This window comes from Narcine bancroftii, chromosome 1 (genome assembly GCF_036971445.1).
Source record: "Narcine bancroftii isolate sNarBan1 chromosome 1, sNarBan1.hap1, whole genome shotgun sequence".
Lineage (NCBI taxonomy): Eukaryota > Metazoa > Chordata > Chondrichthyes > Torpediniformes > Narcinidae > Narcine > Narcine bancroftii.
Genome location: NC_091469.1, coordinates 121,026,150 through 121,049,661, shown reverse-complemented (window position 1 = coordinate 121,049,661; position 23,512 = coordinate 121,026,150). Strand labels below are relative to the sequence as shown.

Genomic DNA, 23,512 nt, shown 5'->3' with positions numbered 1-23,512 from the left:
ATATAGAGATAGAGATATAGAGATAGAGATATAGAGATAGAGATATAGAGATAGAGATATAGAGATAGAGATATAGAGATAGAGATATAGAGATAGAGATATATATATGACCAAAATGAAGAAGCAGTAGAATGGGTTAGTAAGTTTGCGGATGATACAAAAGTTGGCGGATAGGGCTGAAGGCTGTCGTGTAAGGATGTAGACAGGATACAGAGTTGGGTGAGAACACACTTGGTGTATTATGTTCCGATCTGATCACCTCATTATCAGAATTATGTGGAAGCAATGGAGAGGGTGCAGAGAAGATTTACCAGATATTGCCTGGATTGGAAAATTGTCTTGTGAGGCAAGATTAGCAGAGCTGGGATTTTTTCTTTCTTTTGGAGCATAGAAGGATGAGAGGAGATTTAATAGTGGTCTTAAAGATTCTGAGGCATTGGTAAGATGGCAGGAATAGCAAACACCAGAGGACATGTGTACAAAGTGAAGGGAAGGAAGTTTAAGGGAGACATCAAGGGTGTTTTTTTTTTTAAAAAGAGTTGAGACTGCCTGGAATCCCTTGTTGGGGGTGGTGATGGAGGCTTAAACATTAGGGGCACATGGATGAAAGAAAAATAGAGGGTTATGAGGTAGGAAGGGTTTAGTACTTTTTTTTGGTAGGAAAATATAGGTCATCACAACATCGAGGTATGAAAGGCCTGTACTGTGCTGTAATGCTCTATGATTTCGAGGATATTTGTCCCATATTTTTTTTAAAATAATTAATTTCTAAAATTGTCAAATCATACAATGTTTTTCACCTTTGGTTTGGCATTTTGTTTGGTGTAGGACACATTTTGTTATGTGAATTATTTAAAATATTTTAACTAATTATAGTATGGATCATGTCGATAAAATGATGGAATAAAAATGTTTAAATCCATTTGCATTATTGAATAAAATTGTGCCTTGAAAATTGTTTAATTTGTGTTGTAGTGTAATTGTGAGCTTAAGAACTAATGCAAATACTGCTCAACAATATAATGAGCTTATTAATTTGTACCTTCCTCCCTATTACCCATTTTTCCATCTCTCTCCAAATATTATATCCTTAAAAAAAATTTCATTAAGGACATTGGCAAATACTGGAATGGAGTTATTTAGCTTAAATGGCATTATTAAGTTGACAGTTTTTCATCTCCTTTATTAAATCTGAGAAGGTTTACTGGAATGTGTACGGTGCAGGTATTTTTAAAATGTATTCTTCAATTTTTCTGCATCATGTCCAATTAAATGAAATACGACAGGGAGTAGTTAATTTTAGAAGTAATTGTGATGTTAATCCTTCTGTGAAATAGCCCTGAAATTGCTGGTCTGCTCATGGAAAGCACAATAGCATTATTACATATCTTCATTGCAGTAAAGACTAAAAGTGCAGTGGCCCTTGGGCCACTCTGCGGGCTGACACAGCAAATGGCTGTCAAATACAGCAATCAAGCAAGCAGCGCATGGGATGGGAGACCCACTCCCATGGGCTGCAGTAATGGTGGCCGAATCAACCAATCGCCGTCAGCAGCTCACAGAGGGTCCAATCTAGGCCTGCGGATTTGAGGGGGCCTATCAGCAGCCAGCTCCGTTCAAGCCACGCCTCGGTGGCGACGGAGCCAGCTGCCGATAAAAGGCAGAGCTGCATCTCAATCGACAAACTCAGTGTCGACTACACACCCTTAGTTTGTGAGTCTGCTTTTTTTGTTGTAACAACTGTGCTATAACCGTAGCGACCTGCTACAAAAAGCTCATTTACTTTCTGAACCTTCTGGTCAGAGCTGTCGTTATTATCCAATTACAATGATGCTTAGAATCATGTGGCTTTGTCTGCCAGCGCTACAAGCACGTGCTACTGTGCATAAAATGTAATTTAAAGGTGTAATTTTAATTTCGCTAGTTATTTATTTAACTATTGCCATTGCATTCAGTTCTTTATGAGAATTGCAATTTACAAGTAACATTAGTACAAAAAAACATCATTAAGGATTCTATATAGTCTGGTTCAGGAGGAGGCCCATGGTGGAGAGTGTGGAAAGAAACAACGCAAGTTACTGCACTGGGTGACATCAACCCTAGTAATGCCACTGTATTAACTATGTTGATTACATTGTTCATCTTAACAATTCAACTCAGTTTCTTTTATCTGTCTCAAAATATTTGACCAACTTGTATTTCCTATATTAAAAGTTACATTTCACTCTGCACAATATAGAAAAACTATTATTGAACAGTTGGATAAGTTTACCATGTAGGATTGTCAGACAGTGTGTTACATAGAACCAGCCAATAGCAAAAGATCACTGTCATAACCTGTACCAAAACCTCTAACTTGGAAAAAAAATTTGAGTGAGTTAAGATCAAGAACTTTCCCAAATATCAATTCTTTAGATATTTGCTGGTCTGACATTTTCTGAATCAAGTTTTCTGAGTTTTTTTGGCTTAATGTCTTCTCATAAAGGTTTAATATCTATTAATTATTAAAATTGTTAATTTAAATCAGACTTTGTCAGTTAAAATGGGAACAGAATTTAAATTTTACTAATGGATGTAAATTGGGGCACAATTCTTGGTTAATAGCTCTTTGTTATGTACTCGACATTGTCTATTACAATTCAAAGTGATACATAGAGGGCATTTGTCTAAATTGTCTCATTTTTATTCTGATACTACTCCCTGGCGTGACAGGTGTAAGGGTGGGGAAGTGTCTTTAATTCATATGTTCTGGACTTGTCCTATTCTAGAAAAATATCAGAGAGTGGTTTTCCATATTTGTTATCAAAAGTTTTCAATATAGATTTAACACTGTTGGTGGCTCTCTTCAATGCAACAGGAGGGAATGATTCTTTATCTTTGGTTCAGAGTTGTGCCATTTTTGGCGAGGCATTTTACTTAAATGGAAGGATGCTGCCCTGCCTACTCGTGATCAGTGGTTGTGTGACATCATGTCCTGTTTAAGATTCCATAAGTTTTGGGGGACAGTTATGACTCATTATCTTACTTTGTAATTTTAATCCAATGTAATTAAATTGTTTGACTTGTTTCTTTTCCAAGATTCTTGTATTAATTTCTTTTTGGCCTTTTTTTCTTTTAATACTAGTCATATATAGCATCTGGCAACCTGGTTAGGTCAGGGGTTTGAGTTTTTTCCTCTGCTATCTTCTTTCCTTTTTTTGTATGATTAGTTTTTTCCAAAAAAAGTATGTATTTGTATGTTAGAGATACATGAAATATCTTTAGTTTATGTAAGTCCACACCATCTTCTTGAATTTTTTTGTAGAAGTTGTTTATTAAAATCAAAACTATTTTTAAAAGAAGGATCAAGAACCAGTAAGGAAAACTTTAATGTAGCTCAGTATTTTATTAAAACCACCTGACTGACCTGATGGAAATTGGTCATTGTGAAGACTTATTTGAAATATTGTCTTGAACTTGTGCTGATGTAGTTTTTTGATTAATAGTGAGGCTTTAATCCTTCTGAACTGGTTCATCCTTGTATTTAAGCTTGGATTGGTTCACTAATTTTCATTCGTCTTTTTGTGCCATGTGTTTGGCTTGTGATCTCTGAAGCCTTTTACTCAGTAATTCCGGCGCCTGCTTTGTAAGAGCTCAAGCCTGAAACGTTATTTGCCTATCTTTACCTCCCCTATTTCTGTGTGATTACTTAATAAATCTTCAACCAGAATAGCAATTTCTTGATTTGTTTCATATAAAAATTTCTGCGGTTTTCTTAAAATATGAGTATTTATGTGTATTCAAGATTCTAATATTAAATGATTTGAGTAATATGGAATTAAATAATATCTACATCGGTCTTCTGGTACACAATTTCTATTTAAAAAGTACTACATGGATTACACTGGAATGTAACAAAATTATTTTTAATTGTCTAATATGAAATCTTCATGCTCATTAATGCATCAGGTCTAATTATGATGTGTACATTTCTCCACAGCCCCATGAATTTGATGAATGTCGCTTTGATATCAGTGTGAATGATAGTGTATGGTACCTCCGTGCTCAAGACCCAGACCATAGACAACAGTGGATAGAGGCTATAGACCAGCACAAGGTAAAATTAGAATTTAACATTTAATCTGAAATATAATTTTGTAAAGAACCATGATTGATCTTCAATTATACTTAATTCTTAAATATTTGATTTCTTGCTCCTAAATCTGTGAATTTATAGAACTAAAATATGAAATTTGATTGCTTCCAATAGCAGAAACTTTAGATATAAAGTTAATTTCAGCTTGACAAGCATACTGTACGTCAAGGTAGTTGGCCGTAACTAGTGGCTATTAGAAAGAAAGGGCTTTTTAAATCTACAAGCAAAGATTATAAAAACAAGGAATTAATATTGAATTTGGAAAATACTTTTTAAGATAGTTGTAGAATTGTATTATGCATGTCTAAACATAAGTCAGGAAGAAGAACAATAGTGTGGAAGTGCAGTTTCTAAACATTGGATTGTTACCAGGGATGAAGGATTGCATTTATGAAGAGGTTTGAAATGAGAGGTGACCGAGTGGAGATGTTCATGGGTACTTATGATGGGGTTAGTAAAGATGGATTGTTTCAATTACTTATGTTGTAATGAATGTCACTTCCATTGCAAAGAATTAAAGGTCTTTTTTTCTCTCTGTGAATCTGACATCTGTAAAAGTAAATCAAAAAATCTGCCACTTGAAAAATAACTTTTAAGATGTTGGATGAATGAAACGTGGGATTAAATTGGACAAATTGTAGACACATTAACATAAAATTTCAGAATTATTTCAATGCTGTTCTGTTCAATGATTTATCTCAGCCAGGGAACAATTTGTTCAATAAGTTGTCATCATTTAGGACAATTGAGATTTTTTTTAAGCTCTCAGGTCTGTGCCTTCCATTGTTTAAACTATGCCCCCAACAGTTTAGAAGAAAATTTATAAAAATAAGTGTCTTGCCAGAAAATTTTAAAGAAACGTCAGAAATCTGAAATAAAAGTAGACTGACTTGTAGAATATTTCCAGCCTTTCCTGACTGTTGAAATGTTGTCTTAGTTGATTCCTTTAGGTTTGGTCTCTGGATTTAAGTTCATCAATATGATGGTGAACCATGTAAGAAATAATTTATTATTCCAATACTTGTCTGAAGAACTAACTCCATTTCACACAAGATGCTGAGACTGCTTGTATATTTCCTCTAATTTGGCATTTGTAATTTTAATGCCTTTTGCCTAACATGCTTGTCTATAAAACCAGCACAAAAAGCATTGGGGTCATTGTAGAAACTAAAAATTATTAGGCCACAGGGATGTGGTTTGATTCCTTAAAGTTGAGCAATCCCTTCCCTCACATTTTCATCACCCTTCAAATTATTTTCTCTCCAATGCTTCCAGTTTCCCATTGAGCAATTGTTTATCGAAGGAACTGCTGATATCACCTTTTGAGTGATGAATTTAACTGCCCTGTTGCTCATATTTTAAATTGAATTGTTTATTCTCGTCTGTACTGAGATAGTGAAACGTTTTGTCTTGTGTGCATTGGAGAGGAAGAATGTGAAGTCAGTTACTCGAGTCATGGTGATTTTTGCTGGTCGTTAACTACTTTGTGTCTCCGTGTTGAAATTGAATTTTTGCTCCAGGGAAATCTTAAAGTTGTAAAGTTCAGTCTTAGCTATTTTTGGGTCAGTCTTGTGCAGAAATTCTAGGGGGAAAGAAAAAGTTTAAAGGCAACCAAACTGAGAATAATCATAGAAAAAAAATAGTTAAATGAAGAGGTAAATCTTTTGTTTTTCTCTGTTATTGGGTGGGGTTATTTTAATGATTATTTTCTCGTAGCTCCTGTTTACGATATAACCTAGCACTTCATTTTTATTACTTAATCTGCTGTTAGAGTTCATCTAATTATCCAACTCAGTAACTCAACTGCTGTCTGTGGAAATGTCTTTTATTTCCTTCATCTCTTGAATTAATCTTCCAGATTAATTAATTATTTTTTTGCATTTGGGAGAACAGTTGGATCTAATTTAACGAGATAGTCTGTTCTCCAGTGTTTTGTTTGGAGCACTGAATATACTGGCACGTGTTCAATTTTGCTCTGTATAACCGTAAAACTAAATAGCTTTAAATTTGGTTATGCATGGGGACATTTAAATTCTGCACAGTGACACAAGTTCTTTGTTATACATGTAACTTCAAACTCTTTTCCCCCCCACCCCACTCCCTAAGTTTACAAATAAAGCCTCTGACCAGGGCAATTTTTACTAAGTGGAGATTTAAGAGAGTTATCACAACGGTGAACAGCATCAACCAGCTCTTCACTCTGGGCAATGCCTTTGCTGGTTCAAACAACTTTATTCAAACCGCTGCTTCAAGCAAAGCATGACCAAGGCACTCTGCTGACTGTATTGGCTATATTGGCTGTCATCTTTTCCAAAGGATCATGTTATTTCAGAGTATATTTACTTTTACAATTTTAAACTTGTGTATTTTTTCCTTATTTTTTATTTTTAACTTTATTTTCCTTTTTTCTGACCAGTTGCTTGAAGCTGCTGGTTGCTTGAATTCTGGATACCAGGGGTTTTTATCTGTCCGGTGGCTTAATTTTCCCCAAATTAATATACTTGCTGTTTAGTTTTCTTTTTCATTATGTTGGCAAAATGTTTAAGTCGTGGCCATTTCAAAGCACAGTTGAGAGTTAATAAAAATTGTTCTCTGTTAGAGGTTTGTAGAGACTGGGTGAGGTCATTGATGTCCATTTCTAATAACCCAGCGGAGGTTGGCACAACACTAAAGCAGCAGCGACCTGTGTTAAAATCCAGTGATGTCTGTAAGGAGTTTGTACATTTTTCTCATGTCTGTATGGGTTTCCTCCCATATTCCAAAATCAGAGTTGGTTGGGTGTGTGGGCTCGTGGTGTAACTCTAAATTTAAAATATTGACTTGGATCTATATTGCCTTAATCGATGAGTCAAAATCTAGAAATAATTCCATCTTATAACAGTTTAAATGTACCTTCATCAGATGGACTGCTGAGGTATGGGAATGCAGAGCACTGCTACCATTATGGCAGTTAGAGATTGGTAGGTTAGCAAAATATTTTTTGTCTAATCTATATGCTGAAATAATAATGTGAGATTTTTGTAGATGGTTTTCAAGGGACCTGAATATTTAAAAAAAATATTAACATGGAATACGTCAGGTTAATAGCCACGATAAATTGCCTCTAGTGTATAGTGAGTGGCAGAGTGATGAGAACATGGACAGAAGAAAAAAAATTGTTATTAATGTATATTTAGTGCAAATAGGTTGTTGATGGTGCAAATTTGGTGGATCAAAGGACCTTTTTTCTCTGCTGACTCTTGTATTATGAATTTGACATGTGATTTGAGAGTTTTTTAACCACATTTCATTAGTGAACCTTGAATGATGGAAGGGTGATGTGATGTAAAGGTATTGCATTTTGCTTGTGACAATTGTGAAATTATCAATACAGATAGACCCCAACTTACAATGTTCAGACTTGCAATATTTTAAAGTCACAATGATCAGAATCAGCTTTGAATAAAGGTAAGTCAGGGTCTACCTGTATCAACGTGGTTGCTTTTCCTTCTCCGAAACCGTCCAACCAGTGCACTCAGATCACTTTCCACCGCCAACCTCCCCCACCAATGTCATCATTTTGGTGATCCTCTTGTACTGACATCAAGGAAACGTGTTTTAATGGGCCCGACGCTGGGTTTTTTTAAAAAAAAATTTTTGAGTGACTTGCGTGCTGAGATTGCCGTCGCTGGGGAGGGAGAGGGTGCAATGGCAATCTGTGCATGCATTCCAAATCACAATGTAAGTTGCAAAGTGACGCCGCTATCTAGTTACCTGGCACCATGAGGAGAAGATGGTGAGTGAAGGAGAGTGGCAGGGGTACATCGGGCAGCAGGAGGGAGAGGAATGTTCAGCATGGCTCCCTCCCACGATTTGCACATAGCCGCCTTGGAACTGTGGAGTTCTTGGTTGCTGTGACGCTGTGGCCGTCGGGATCAAACTTTAACGTGGGAATAAAGGTTTTCCGCGTCCTTTCCCCCACTGCCCGTGCATTCGAGTTCCCGACCGCAGGTCCTCTCCCCGGCCACCTGTGCATCTGAGCTCTCGATGTCCGAGCTGCCTGTAGCGGACCTCTATTTTTAATGATTGCTTGATTGTGTGTGTGTGTGTGTGGCTTATTCCAGGAATGCATGATGACTGTCACAGTAGGGTTTTTAAATCTGTACACATAGACACCAATTTATGATGATTTCAATTTACAATGCGAGTCCCGGAACAGGACCTCATTGTAACTTGGGGTCTACCTGATAAGATTAACGTAAAACAGTCCTATTTCATGTACTTGCAGCCTTGGATTAATATTCATTAGAAAATGCTTAATAGATTGAGACTGCCGTTTACGGAACCTGCGATTTGCTTCTATTATAGTGTTCTGTTTATAATAAAACTGGGAGTTGCAGAGAATTCTGAAATCCTGTAATTGGCTTCAGATTTTTTTCTGTCAAGTAATTCCCTCCCGAGCATCACCACCCCCCCCTCCCCCCCCAAGGCTGCCTGATTTATGTTGGATTGAATTGATGATCTCATCTTATCCACAGTAGTAGAACAGTGGTAGGGAGGTGAGCCTTTGTCCTATCCAAGTAGGTGCTTTATGTCCGTGTGAGAGGAACCTTATGAAAAAGGAAAGGGGGGGGGGGGGATTGGTGAAGGTAAAGGAGGCAGGACTCACTCATTAATATGTGTACCTCTAATATTTTTGAGTTTTCTCTTTGACGGTTGCCTAAATTGTTATCTACTTTGTCTGCACAAAGTATTCTTCAAGGGAAGAATATCAATGTTGCAGAGAAGGTTGCTACAGCAGCTGCTTGTCAACAAGCATGAGATATAGGAAATGTGTGGAGATGGATTTATGACCATTTATTTGGCTCGATCTTGGTACATATTTGACTCTTATGGCTTGATGGTACCAAATTAAGTTGAGATATCATGTAAGAAACAGACCGATCTTATTTAACACAAAACACTATTTGCCTTGAATTTTTTTTAATTATTGAAAGAACAGCACAATTTCTGTAATTTTCCATCTGTGTTTTTAAATTTAGGAGCTGGGATTTTTCTCCTTTTGTGGCACTGTCAGATTTCCAAAGCTAATACACTCGCACATTCTGAACTGATTAATAGAACTTACCAGGGTTTATTTCCAGTCGCTGACCATTAGTAACCTTTTGCTGTGTCTGGTTTGCATAGTGCCCTCTGGAGGTCGTCGTGCACTACAGATTACTCTACAATCACAGCGTCTGCAGATTTTCCCGCTTAACGCCCTCTGCAGGTTGCATTGATACACAAACGAAAAAATATTTTTTTTCGTATCGCCTCAAGGTTTTCTGTAGGTTTTCTTGATAAATGATAGAGCAGCTGTTTTGATACCAGAGCTAGTTGATACTTCTTGTCTGACCAACATTAGCTGCTTGGGTTGCTTGTAAATATGTTCTCTGGCTCCATAAATCTTCAACAGACTTGAGCACACAGTTCAAGAGGGAGTCCTGGAAAATGTGGTGGCCTGTTGATAACTGAAGTGGAGATTATTGCATATAGTTGATATATAATTCTGATTTAAATTATTACTTGTATGTGACTTGCGTGTACATACACAGATTATTAAAAAAAACAGGAGGCAGTTGTTCCTCCTACTCCAAATAATTGCATTGCCAATGAAAAATGAACAAGAAAGGGTAATGTTCAATGACAATATGGCCAAGATCATGTTAGATCTTTTGAGTGATGAGTCTTTTCATCTCTAATCTTTATTTTCCAATGCATATTAGCATGAAGTGGGAAAGCTGACAATTTTTTGGGCAGTTTGAACATAATAGATATGAGACTGTAGATGCTGGAATCAGGTCTGAAAAAATGTCAGAGGAACTAAGCAAACCCAATCACATGAGTTTGGGGGATGATCAGCAAATGGTACCAAGTAACTGGAGTTGGAAGACGCTAGGCTTTTTCACATCACTGAATCTAGGTGATCCTCCTGGGACCCAGGTGAAGTTCCCGGGAAGGCCTCCCGGGTCTTCACATCGTGACCTTACCTGGGAATTTGGAAACAGTGCATTTTAAGAGGATCCCGCTCCCAGCGATGACATGGGAAGTGATGCTTTGCACACTTGACAGGCAGTGCCACTGGAGAGATAAATATTCTGATTATCGTTGGATTTCTAGATGTCCAAGCCTCTGCCTTACTGCTTGTAGTCTGATCAACAATACAGAAAAAGCTGTTTAAAAGACTGTTCCCGGTGTCATCTTCTATTTTCCCCCGTTCTGATGCCTGCTGGGGTTATTCAACCCATTTTGCTTTCAAAGTATTTCCTAACATTAGTCCTGTATCACTACCAATTAAGAATATCGGTAATTTCCTGCAAGGAGCAATTATTTTCTCAATTATTAGAAGCACAATTCACAGGAGCAGTGCTCCGGCACCTCATCGGGCCACTTTGTGGCTGCTTCGGCACCTCACGATGGTGGCTCAATGCGGGAACAATGGCCAACTTCATTGCCCATAATCCCCCAAGCAGCTGGAACTGCTCTGCCAGTGCCAGAGAAACACAGAGCGATTCCAACTGCGTGGGGAGTTATGGTTAATGAAGATGGCCGTTGAGCCGCCGATGTGATGCCAGAGCGGTGCTTCGGTAAGCCGAAGATATTTGTGTATAATTGCTATAATTAAGTATATTTATAGACATGCTGTTTTCAGGGTTGAAAACCAGACAATAGAAGTACAGATACAGACAAGAAGATAGATTGACAGGGAGCAATAGACTAGGAGCTATTTAATCTTGGTTCCCTGTGTCTAGTTTAGACGGACCCTTGCCCTGAGAGCGTGGTGGGATAATAAATATTACCTCATCTCTTGGCATATTCCTGTGTTATGATCTTTCACGGTGACATGTTGGTTAATGTCTATAATGTTCCTTTGATTGTTTACATGTTCATGCAGAGTGCAGTTAATTTTTGCACGACCAATTAGTGGAAATTCTGTTGCGCCTGCAGGAAAAAGGAATTTCAGTTGTATGTGATGCCGTGTATGTACTCTGACAATAAATCTGAAATCAAATTCTTGTCAGCTGTTTTACTTCAAGTTGAACTTTATCAAAACAAAAGGAAGCTGACGATAAGGGAACTGTCCTACTGTGAGTGAAAAGGCCATTTGAACTTGTTTTCGTTGTATCAGATGGTGTTGGCATGTTGCACAAATATCTGTGGTATAATTCTTTTAATGGCCTATGTGTCACATGCAAGCAGGTGCTGACATCATGAAGCCTTCCCAGCAAGTCCTTTATTGATTCATACCGCCACAAGATGATTGGCGGGTGAACTCGGCTGGGCTCCGAGAATACCCCTGATCTAGATATCGGAGCCTGATCGATTTTTGACCGTCCCTGCCCAGGCTGACCTTTTGACATTGCAGGATTCCGGGATAGGTAGTATGTCAAATTGCCTGGTTTACCCACTTTTTCACCACAGTGTGAAAAGGCCTACTGGATGATAGATGAGAAGTGGAAGCCACAAAGAAGAGATAGGCGGGGCCAATTTAGGATAGGGGAGGTTGAAGCTGCAGAGGGGCTAGAGAGTGATTGAACAAAGACAAAAGCTCCATGTGTTGGAATGAAGTGCCAGTTGATGAAGTAGACAAAGATGATGTGGTCAAACAATAATCATGGCTTTTATTAGCAGAAACTCATGGTACAATAATGAAAGACAATAGATGCATATACAATTATATCCAAGGGGAGTGTCCTTAACAGTAGAGATAATGCACAGCCAATAATACAGCAAGGCTCGCCAGAAGAGAGACGGGCAGCTTTGCAGACATTCACCACATGGAATTTGATGAAGAAGGCAATAAAAAGAACTATTGAAAGAGATGAGGAGCAAATGGAACTGATGGGGAAAGTGGATCCAGTGGATGAAATGTGTGAGCAGTAAGAGGAGAAGGAGAATGTTGGGGGACTGAAGGGGAATCAAAAGAGGAGAGAGTTCAAATGTAATGGGTCTTAAAAATTGAAGTCTGTATCTTGTGGGTTAGATAAGATTAATATTAGTATTTCAACAAAACAAATTGCCATAGATCCAAGATGCAATAGTTTATTTCAATTTTGTGTTTGTCTGTTCTACAGTGAAGTCTTGTTTTTACAAAAATGTGTTTGAAAATAGCTGCTGTCATTTTGCTGACCTTGTTCTACTGCCTTTTGAGCAGGTATTATTGGAGCTGGGCATCTTGTTGGTTTTTTGACAGGCAAGATTATATTTTAAAAAAAAAAACCCTTTTGGATATGGAGTTGTCTGTAGATCTGTTTTCAAATTAAATTAACAAGAGCACAACATTGGCAATTTACAGACTGAAGAAATTCCACAATTCGTACCTGAACTCTCGTTGATTTTGTCTCACTTCAGGGAGCATTGAGTTGCAGCAGTACTGTGAAGAATGCAGTTGCCAATCTTGCTGCCTGCTGCACTTTGCTAATGTTGGCCATGAATAATCTATACAGCATATCTGTAAAAGGTATTCCTTTTGTAAATGAAAAAAATAGCTGTTTTACAAAAATATGCCTATTTTGGAGAAAAAACATTTTTTACATTTTGATACCAGAGTTAAAGAAAAAATGTTTCTTATTTTTAAAAAAATTAATTCCCATGATGCTTTTCCTTTATGCTAAAGTATTGACCTACTTTGAATTGATTTAGAATTAAGTGTGGGTTAAGGTTGTCAGTAAATGAAAACCTGCAGACCGATTCTCTCTGCCTCACGACCAACAGCATTTTCATGCCAGTAGTGAACTAAATTTGTAAAGGCATAACTGCACATCACAGCTGCCTTAATTTCTAAGTAAAACACTGCAATGGATCCTGTGGTGGAATATAGCAGACAGCAGCAGCCATCGTTCGCAATCAATGTCAGTCTGTGAGAATCATCTGGTATAGTTTCTGCATGGATCTTCAGCTCTTGAAAATGCACCCTTACTCTTGGCATGGTAACTAAAATCATTAATTGCTGGGTTTTTTTTAATGGAAGTTGCAGCAGAGCTGCAAAACACTTTTGTTTTGCTCCTATTGTTCCCAGAAGGCTGCTGTTATCCCTATTATTTCCTGGAGCTTTCATGTGTAATGTTTTAAAGCTTTGCAGTGAACAGCTATTGATCTGCACCAACAGTCCATGTTTATGGCATGAGCTTGCTTTGCTTCAGTTGCATTTCTTTGAATGCCGTTTGCATACTTTCCCCATGCATTTTTCCTGATGCAGTTTATAACATCAATCAAAACTAATTTTGGATTTTAAGTACAGTTTGCATTTTACTTATTTTCATAAATCACTGCAAGCAAAAAACAAATGTAACTGGTACTTCAAAAATGACCCGTGTCTAAATCTGATCTACCTATTTTGTCATCGTGCGATGTGCAGTTTGAATCCTTCAGCAGGAAATGAAATTGAGTGATTCGCAATGTTTCTCAGAAAATATCTTCAGGATGGAGCATAAACTACCTTCCAACCTGCTGAATCAGTGGCTGCTCATCGTACTATGAATATATTGGAGAATGATGACGACTGTTGAAACAATGAAGCAAATGAAGTTGGAGTCTAAATTTTGATTTTTTTTTTATATACAAGTGTGTTCAGTATCCATGATTGACTGACACTGCAGTATAGATTTTTCCTCATCATAAAAGGCATGTGGAATTATTTGTATTGCACCTGGGTGTGGAAGCAGGAACCTTTCTGTGATATTTCTTGATTTTCTGCTACATTTCCCTTTTTGCCTGTGCTACCATGAGTGATGCCTTTTTAAGAACTGTTATTTTATAAATAGAATTCCACAGAATAAAATCAATAGCTTTTTACTTTGGTAGCATCCTATTTTTAATGAAATTAGCTAACTCTGCCTGGATATATTCCAGGAAGTTTTACCATATGATTACTACTTCCACCCACTAACTTTGGTTGACTTGTGCTCACATCCACCACTTCTAAATGAAATGCATACCCAATTAGTCAAATATGATCCAAATTGTAAAGCTTTCTCCATTTGTCACTGACCCTCCTTATCTTCCCTGTTTATAATTGGTAATACAAGTCTTCGATCAAAATTGGACGGAAAAAAAACAATTCCTTTATGTTCCCCCATGAATCCAGTCGCAGTTACTCATTGCAAAGTCATGGTGATTAGCATTTTAATTCCTGGCAGCTGATGATTAGTTTAACCTTGTGACATTGGAAGTTTATGCCAGATTCCACATACGTCCATCAGTCTCATTTCCCCAACTTGTCTCACTGCAGCCTATTTTCTCCTCCATGCTCAGCAGTTACTCCTGTCATCTAAGCTATCAACAGTGAAATAAGCACATCTTTGCCATGTTGGAGTAAATTGTAGCACACCCTCAGTAGAAACCAAGGTGGACACAGAGAAAAGTTGTAAGCTTCAGACAGCACCTGAGATCAGGATTGAAACCAGATCACTGGAGCTCTCCACAGCACAAGCTCTGCCACACCAGAGCTTGATCACAAAACTTGGGTTTGTAGTTTAATGCAGTGTCAGAATGCTACGTTGTTGCAAGTACAATCCTTTTGTGGGTTGGAGGATGAAACTCAAAAAATCTGTAGATACAGTGGTTGAAGTAAAACAGACAAAGCTGGAGAAACTCAGCAGGTCAAACAGTGTCCTTTAAATAGCAAATGGAAAAAAATACTGACATTTTGGGCTTGAGCCCTTCATCAAGGTATGGAAAAATGTTGGCAGGTGGCTGAGCAGAGTAGGGGGGGGAAGGTGTGGTCGCAAAGGCAAGAGGTAATAGGTGGAGGAGGAAGGGAGGGGACAGCAGCAATCAAGGGGAGGAGGGATGGCTAGATGAAAGGAGGGGGAAATGGGAGGGAGGAGAACTGGAAGGGGAAGAGGAGAGAAGGTTAGCAGAAACCGGCAAAGTCGATGTTAATGCCATCTGGTTGGAAAGTACCCAGACAGAAAATTAGGTGTTGTTCTTCCAGTTGGTTGGTTATCATGGTGAGATAGTACACAAGGCCGTGTTCAGACATGTGAGTAAGGGAGTGTGACACAGAACTGAAATGGTTGGCAACTGGAAGGTCACTGTTGCGGGCAGAGTGAAGGTGCACAGTGAAGCAGTCTCCCAATCTGCAGCCAGTCTCTCCAATGTAGAGGAGGGCAAAAAGGGGGCACCAAATGCAGTAAATCAGTCCTGCAGATACACAAGTGAAGTGCTTCACTTGAAAGGACTGTTTTGGGCCCTCGACTGTGGGGTGGGGGTTGGCGCAAGCATTGCACCTCCCGTGCTGGGGTGGGGAGGGTGAGATTGGTAGGGAAGGATGAGTGCACGAGAGAGTCAGGGAGGGAGCAGTCCTTATGGAAGGCAGAGAAGGAAAGATGAGTCTGGTAGTGGGATCCTGTCATAAATGCCGAAATGCTGGAGGATAATATGTTGGATCCGGAGGCTAGCGGTTGGTAGGTGAGAATAAGGGGAACTCTGTTGCATCTGGGGGCGGGGGTGACTGGAGCTGATGAGCAGGAAATGGATAAGATGCGGGTGAGGGCTGAGTTGATGGTGGTGGAGGGGAAGCCATGTTTGTGGAAGAAAGGTTTTTCAGAAGATCTGGAATGGAAGATCTCATCTTGGGAGGTGGAGAGAAGGGGATAAAATCCTTGCAGAGAACAGGGTGTGTGAAGTGGTTGTGGGAGTTGGTGGGCTTGTAATACAGGTTGGTGAAAAGCTAGTCTCCCATGATAGAGAGTGTTGTCGGAGATGGGTCAAGTGAGTTTGAGATCGGGTGGAGGTTGACCAAAAGTGGAAAACGTTGACAAGCTCCTCGCAGGTATATGAGGCAGCCCCAAGGAGGAGTTTGTGGGGGGGGGGGGGGGGGGGGGGTCTTGCTTGTGTAGGCTTCCAGCATAGATTGCTCCACAAAGCCCACATATGGGCAGGTGTAGCTGGGACCTATGTGGATACCCATGGCTTCTCCTTTGATTGGAGGAAGTGAGATGAGTTCAAGGGGAAGTTGTTTAAAATGAGGATGAGTTCTGCTAAGTGAAAGAGGGTGGTGGTCCAGAAAGAAGCAGTGTTTTAAGTCCTTCTGTATGGGGATGGAGATATAAAGGAATTTGACTTCCATCATGAAGGTGAGGCGGTCCAGTTCGGGGAATCTGAAATCATTGAAGAGATGGAGGGCATGTGAGGTAGATGGGGAGAGATTGAACCAGGGAAGAAAAGATAGCAAAGGTAAGGTTAAACTAGTTTGGTGGGACGAGAGCAAGCAGAAACGATGGGTCTGCCAAGATGGTTAGGTTTGTGTATCTTGGGTAGAACCTTAAAAACGAGCAGTGTGGCGATGGGAGACAAGGAGGTTGGGAGAGTGGTGACCAAAAGGTGATGAGGTTGGAAACCGTGGCTTGATGTGCTGTTATGGCATCGTGGGAGGTATAGATAGGAGGAGGGGTCTTAGAGCTGTCATCTGGACACAGCAAGAGAGTACGCCAGACCACAACTGCAGCACCCTTGTCTGCAGTTTTGATGGTGAGGTTGGGATTGTTGCAGAGAGAATGGAGAGCATAAAATTTGGAGGAAGAAAGATTAGAATACGAGAGGAGAGTGAAGTTGAGGTGATTGATATCTTGGTGGCAGTTGGAAATGAAAAGGTTCAGAGCGGATAGCTGGCCAGGATGAGGTGGCCAGGAAGAGGTGTCCAGGAGGAGGATGAAAGCTTAAAACTCTCTAACCAGATAGGATTAACATTGACTTTCCTGGTTTCTGCTAACCTGCTCTCTTCTTCCCCCTCCCTCCTTCCCCCTCCCTCCTTCCCTTCCCAGGCAGTCAACTTTTTCAGGCTTGAAATGTAGTCTGCCTTTTGCTTCCTGTGGTTGCTGAATGATCAGCTGGGTTTCTCCAGCCCTTGTGTGTACTTCACAATGAAGTTTATCCATTTTACCTCTGCTTGTTCTCCACCATCATCACCATGTTCTTCTTCAATGAACTTCCTTTGCCTTGGTTGCTCTCCTTGACTTTTTTCATTTTTTTTTTAGCAATATGTTGAAGAGGGAAGTGCAGTGGAAAACAGAACCGCAGAAATAGTATTGAATGGGACACAGATTAATCAATACAATCAGCAAAGGAAGGTTGTGTTCAAATGATGAACACAACCTTTTCTTTTTGTTGAAACAATGTTTAGTTTACTACCTTTACTTCAGTCCCATGGGAGTTTTACTTTTTGATTAATCTGCTGATGGGACTTAATCATCTTAGTAAAATTACTGTATTCCACATCAAATAAATACTCTTACCTTTTTATATCAAAAAAATTCAAGGTAAAGTAGTAAATTAAACTAAACATTATTTCAATAAGAAGAAAAACATGATCAGGCATTGAAATGGTCTGGTGTGGTGGTAGGTGGGGGGATGGATAGCTTGTGTTTTGTAGTGCAAGGACCCTTGTTTTTTGTGGTATGCATGAACGATTTGGATGAGAGACTTGGCCAGTTAAGATGTTTGCTCATGCCTGGATTAGATTTGAATTGTTTATTTTGTGTTCCAAATTGATCAATAATTGAGTGTAATGATGAGGTGTTGGTTAAAATTTAAATTGGTTCTAAATTGAAGAAAGGATCTAGAATGGGCAGCCAGCAAAATGGTAGTGGAGTTGGATATGTTCGGGTCCATGGAGTTTAGAAAAATAGAGGGCCATGGTGAATGCCGAGTAATTTCTCAGGTAGGGACATGTTGGCACAACTTTGGAAAACAAAGGGCCTGTATTGTGCTGTCAGCTTTCTATGTTTCTAATGTATGGATTGGGATGTTGTTTTCAGGCAAGGATGTGCAAAGTAAGCAGAGGACCTTTTAAAGGTGAAATTTGGAGAGTACAGTTTGTTCCAGTCAGGATTAAAGGCAAGTAAAGCAGGTTTAGCGAACCTTAGTTTTCGAGGGATATTGGGGATCTTGTTCAGAAGGAGGGGTGTATCGCGGGTATAGGCAACCTGAAGAAAATGAGGTACTTGAGGCATATAAAATGCAAGGAAAAACCTCAAGAAAGAAATTATGAAAGCTTAAAAAGGACATGAGGTTGCTTTGGCAGACAATGTGAAGGAAAATCCTAAAGGATCCACAGGATCCAAAGCGGGATAAAAAGGGACAGAATTGGTCCCCTGGAAGATCAGAGTGGTTCAGCTTTGTATGAAGCCAAAAGAGATGGGGGAGATCTTGAATGTTTATCAGTATTCACTCAGGAAACAGGCCCAGAGTCGTGGAAAGTAAGGAAAACAAGCAGTGAGGTCATGGAACCTATACAGATTAAAAGAGGAGGAAGTGCTTGCTGTCTTGAAGCAAATGAGGGTGGATAAATCCCCAGGGCCTGACAAGATATTCCCTTGGACCTTGAGGGAGCCTAGTGTAGAAATTGCAGGGTGTCTGGCAGAAATATTTACAATATCCTTAGCCACGGGTGTGGTGTTGAAGGATCGGAGGGTAGCTCACGTTTTTAAAAAAGCTCCAAAAGTAACCCTGGAAATTATAGGCTGGTGAGCAAGTAGAAGGTAAATTATTGGAAGATGTTCTAAGAGATCAGATATACAATTATTTGGATAGTCGGAAACTGATTTAAGATCTCATTTCCACTCATATGCCACATTAAGTAATCTCTATGCCATAGCTGCTCTGTGATCAGTAATGGATTACTTAAGATGGTATGTGGGTGGGCAACTAAAGCGGCATCGTCTGCAAAGAGTAGTTCACGGACAAGTTGCTCTTGTGTCTTGGTGTGAGCTTGCAGGCGCCTCAGATTGAAGAGACTGCCATCTGTGCGGTACCGGATGTAAACACAGTCTTCATTGTTGAGGTCTTTATTGCCTTGTTTCAGGATCATGCTGAAGAAGATAGTAAAGAGGGTTGGTGCGAGGACGCAGCCTTGCTTCACGCCATTGTCAATGGAGAAGGGTTCGGAGAGCTCATTGCTGTATCTGACCTGACCTTGTTGGTTTTCATGCAGTTGGATAACCTTTTTTGTGTAGTCTTCCAAAGGCGCTATTTGCCTTGGCGAGTTTTTGTACAGGGTGATGATGCCCATTCAGAGCCAGCTCTCCAGCGCATGACGTCCTGTTTTGCAGAAACTGCCAAAATGTTTGGCCTGGAAGTCAGCCTGAAGAAAACTGAGGTCCTCCATCAGCCAGCTCCCCACCATGACCACCAGCCCCCCCACATCTCCATCGGGCACACAAAACTCAAAACGGTCAACCAGTTTACCTACCTCGGCTGCACCATTTCATCTGATGCAAGGATCGACAAAGAGATAGACAACAGACTCGCCAAGGCAAATAGCGACTTTGGAAGACTACACAGAAGAGTCTGGGAAAACAACCACCTGAAGAAACACACAAAGATCAGCGTGTACAGAGCCGTTGTCATACCCACGCTCCTGTTCGGCTCCGAATCATGGGTCCTCTACAGGCATTACCTACGGCTCTTAGAACGCTTCCATCAGCGCTGTCTCCGCTCCATCCTCAACATTCATTGGAATGACTTCATCACCAACATCAAAGTACTTGAGCTGGCAGAGTCCGCAAGCATTGAATCCATGCTGCTGAAGACCCAACTGCGCTGGGTGGGTCACATCTCCAGAATGGAGGACCATTGCCTTCCCAAGATCGTGTTCTATGGTGAGCTCTCCACTGGCCACCGAGACAGAGTTGCACCAAAGAAGAGGTACAAGGACTGCTTAAAGAAATCTCTTGGTGCTGCCACATTGACCACCGCCAGTGGGCTGATATCGCCTCCAACCATGCATCTTGGCGCCTCACAGTTCGCCGGGTAGTAACCTCCTTTGAAGAAGACCGCAGAGCCCACCTCACTGACAAAAGACCAAGGAGGAAAAACCCAACACCCAACCAATTTTCCATTGCAACCGCTGCAACCGTGCCTGACTGTCCCGCATCGGACTTGTCCGTCACCAAAGTGCTTGCAGCAGACGTGGACACACCACTTCATAAATCTTCGTCCGCGAAGCCAAGCCAAAGAAAGAATATGGGTGGAAAGAAAATGTTTGAAAACCACTGTTTTAATTGTACCTCATTGACTCATTATGTGTATAGTTTCATAACTCCAAAGGAAATGGGTCAATGACAATTTTTCTCAAGCAAAATATTTCAGTTGTAGCGTTCGCGCTAACAGAGCGAATAAAGAAACTGGCAGTCGATAGGTTTGTTCCAAAACTCGCTGATTTATTACTTGGTTTACTGAAGCTTTTTAAAGACACAACCTTGGGAACTAGAAGTTGCGTTGCTGACTGGCAGCTATTCAGATTTCACACGAGCGGGCTCTTTGGGCTCAGCCCACCCCCCCACCCCCCCCCCCCCCCCCCCCCCCCGAAACCTAATTTCTGCACTTTCTTTTGTTTGGGTGGCCAGCCTTCAAGCTTGGGTGCTTGCACTTTAATCAGCTTTTCCATATCCACATGTGAACACCTCCTCTTTACCCCTAATGTCAAGCATGAACTTCGATCTATTGTGTTTGGTTACTCTAAACAGCACTTATGGCTGCTGCAGTGGTGGCCGGTACGCGCCCCTCCTGACAAAGACAGACTCACAGTCCTTTAAGTCTCTGGGAACAGAGGTCGGTGCTCGCCCGTGTCGGGAGGTTGGGATGAGTGGCAGATTACCCATCTTCTTGCGAAGCTTGCTCTGGGCCTCTGTGCAGTCTGCCTTTTGCTCCGTCAGGTCAGAAAGGAACTTGCTGGGGACTGCCAGGAGGGTTCCGAAGACCAGTTTGGCTGACGAAGCTTGCAGGTCTTCTTTGGGCACTGAGCGGATCCAGAGTAGGACACAGAAGCTCATCCACTCAATTTGGGCCTTTCCGCCTGGCCATCAGAGCTGATTACAGGTGCCTAAGGAAGTGCTCCACTAGGCAGTTTGACTGTGGTTGGTAAGCTGTAGTGTGATGCAGCTGGTTCCCCAATGAGCTGGCTATGGAGGCCTACAGGTTCAATGTGAATTGAGCCCCTCTGTCTGATGTGATGTGGGCTGGGATGCCGAAAAGTGCTACCCAAGTTGCAACTAGGGCCCTGGCGCTGTATTCGGTGGTAGTGTCTATGGGGAACTGTCTCTGGCCATCTGGTGAAACGGTCCACGTGGTGAGGAGGTACTGTGCTCCCTATGAAACTGACAGTGACTCCACAATATAGATGTGGATGTGATCAAATTTGTGGGTGGAACTGCTGCAAAGGGGCTTTGATATGCCTCTGGTCCTTGGCATTTCCTCTCCCATTTGCTGACCTGGTTTTTTTGTTTTGTTTTTTGAGGCCATGCCACACAAACTGACTGGTTCAGATAGAGGGGTTTGCTAGGCAATGCACTAAATCAAACACACGCTGTCTCTGGGCTGCCAGTGACTGTGTCACAAAGGAGCATCTGCTCACTTAGACCCAAGGGTGCATCCTACAGCTGCAGTCCTGTAGCTGTGTGTCTCCTCGTTGTGTCTCTGCTAGTTCAGAGTTGTTGATCTCCTCTGTTAATGACTGGATGGTTGACCTGGGTAGAGCGTCAGCCACGACCCTGTCTTTACTGGAGATGTGCTGGATCTCTGTCGTAAATGCTGATATGTACGAAAGATGCAGCTGATGCCGGGCTGACCAGGGGTCTGAACGTAAAGGTTAGGGCTTGTGGTCCAAGTATCTGAAGTGCTGGATTGCCAGGTAGAGTGCTAACAGCTCTCTGTCTAAAATAACGTATTTCAACTCAGGTGGTCTTATTTGTCTACTGAAGAACGCCAGGGGATTCCAATGTCTGTCCACAAGTTATTCCAATACCCTGCCGATTGACGGATTTGATGTGTCCACTGTAAGGGCTGTCGGAATATTGGTCCTGCGGTGTACTAGCATAACAGCGTTTGCCAGGGTCTCTTGTTTGGACGTAAGCTGCTTTGGCCTTGGGGTTCCAAGTGATGACTTTCTTTTTACCCAACATCCGGATGAACAGTGGTTGCATGATCTGGCTGCTGATAGGAGCAAGCGGTGGTAGAAGTTTACTTTGCCCACAAATTCCTGCAGCCCTTTGATTGTGGTAGGACTGTTGAACTCCCAGATGGCTTCTACCTTGTTCGGCAGGGGGATCAAGCCGTCCTTTGAAATCCTGTGGTCGAAGAAATCAATGGTCTCATACCCAAACTGGCATTTGGCTGGGTTAATGGTCAGTTCAAATTTACTCAATCAGGTGTATAGTTGGTGGAGGTGGGATATGTGCTCCTTACGATTCCTGTGGCAATCAGAATGTTGTCTAGGTATATGAATAGGAAATCCAATCCTGGCCCACTGTATCCATAAGACGCTGAAAAATTTATGCAGGTTTTTTTAGCCCAAAAGGCATCCATAGAAACTCAAACAGGACAAAAGGGGTCATCAAAGTAGTTTTCTGGATGTCTTCTGGCTGCACTAGGATTTGATGGTAGCCATGTACCAGGTCGACTTTTCAAAAGATGCGGGCTCCATGTATGTTGGCTGTGAAGTCGTGGATGTTCGGTAAGGGGTAGCGGTCCAGCATGGTGACTTCGTTCAGACGTCTCTAGTCTCTACATAGCCGCCAAACTCTGGCTGTCTTTGGCACCATGTGTAGCAGTGAGGCCCAGGGGCTGTCTGACCTGTGGACTATCCCAAGCTCTTCCATCACCTACACTCTTCTTTGGCCAGGCGGAGCTTGTCCGGGGGTAGTCTTCTGGCCCTTGTGTGCAGGGGTGGCCCTTGGGTCATGATGTGGTGCTGCACTCCATGCTTCGGAGTGGTTGAGGTGAACTGCAGTTTGAGCACTGATGGGAATTTGGCCAGGATCTTGCTATACCTGTCGCTGGACAATGTGACTGAGTCCAGGTGTGGTGCAAGTAGTCTGGCTTCCCCGAGAGGGAACATTTGGAAGGTTTCGGCATGGACTAGCCTCCTGCCCTTCAGATTTACCAGCAAACTGTGGGCTGTTAGAAATCTGCCCCCAAGGAGCAGTTTATCCACCACGACCAACATGAAGTCCCATTGAAACATGTTGGCGTGGAGTTGTAGTTGGACTTTCTGTTTGCCAGAGGTCCATATGGAGATGTTGTTTGCGGCTGACAAGGTGGGTCCTTGTCTATAGTGTGGTGGGAGGGATGACTGATTTCTGCCTCAGTGTCCATGAGGAGGCGCCATCTGGACCTTTTGTCTGGATGGCCAGTCATCAAAACCATCAGTGGCAGCTGGCCTTGGCCTTTACCTGAAACGCAGGGTGGTCAGCAGCGACTGGCTTCTGTTCCCCATCTCTGATGATAGAAACACCATTGGACCTCTGTCCTGTCTTTTATCAGGGTTGCTGGTGCTCCTATGTCCCACTGAGCTTGACTTGCTGCAGGGTCTGTATTCTTGTTAACTGGCTGACAGCAGCTTCGTTCTCACTCTTGGTT

The 23,512-nt window shown here is 41.4% G+C and overlaps 1 protein-coding gene across 6 annotated transcripts in view; it reads left to right on the top strand.

Annotated features, from left to right (window-relative positions):
* LOC138763420 (ceramide transfer protein) overlaps window positions 1-23,512 on the top strand; it is a 110,878-nt gene that overhangs the window by 31,982 nt on the left and 55,384 nt on the right. For all 6 annotated transcript variants that reach the window (XM_069937533.1, XM_069937558.1, XM_069937531.1 and 3 more), the window contains exon 3: window positions 3,980-4,096. In XM_069937533.1, the coding sequence (XP_069793634.1) occupies window positions 3,980-4,096 (117 nt within the window). The remainder of the gene's footprint in view (window positions 1-3,979; window positions 4,097-23,512) is intronic.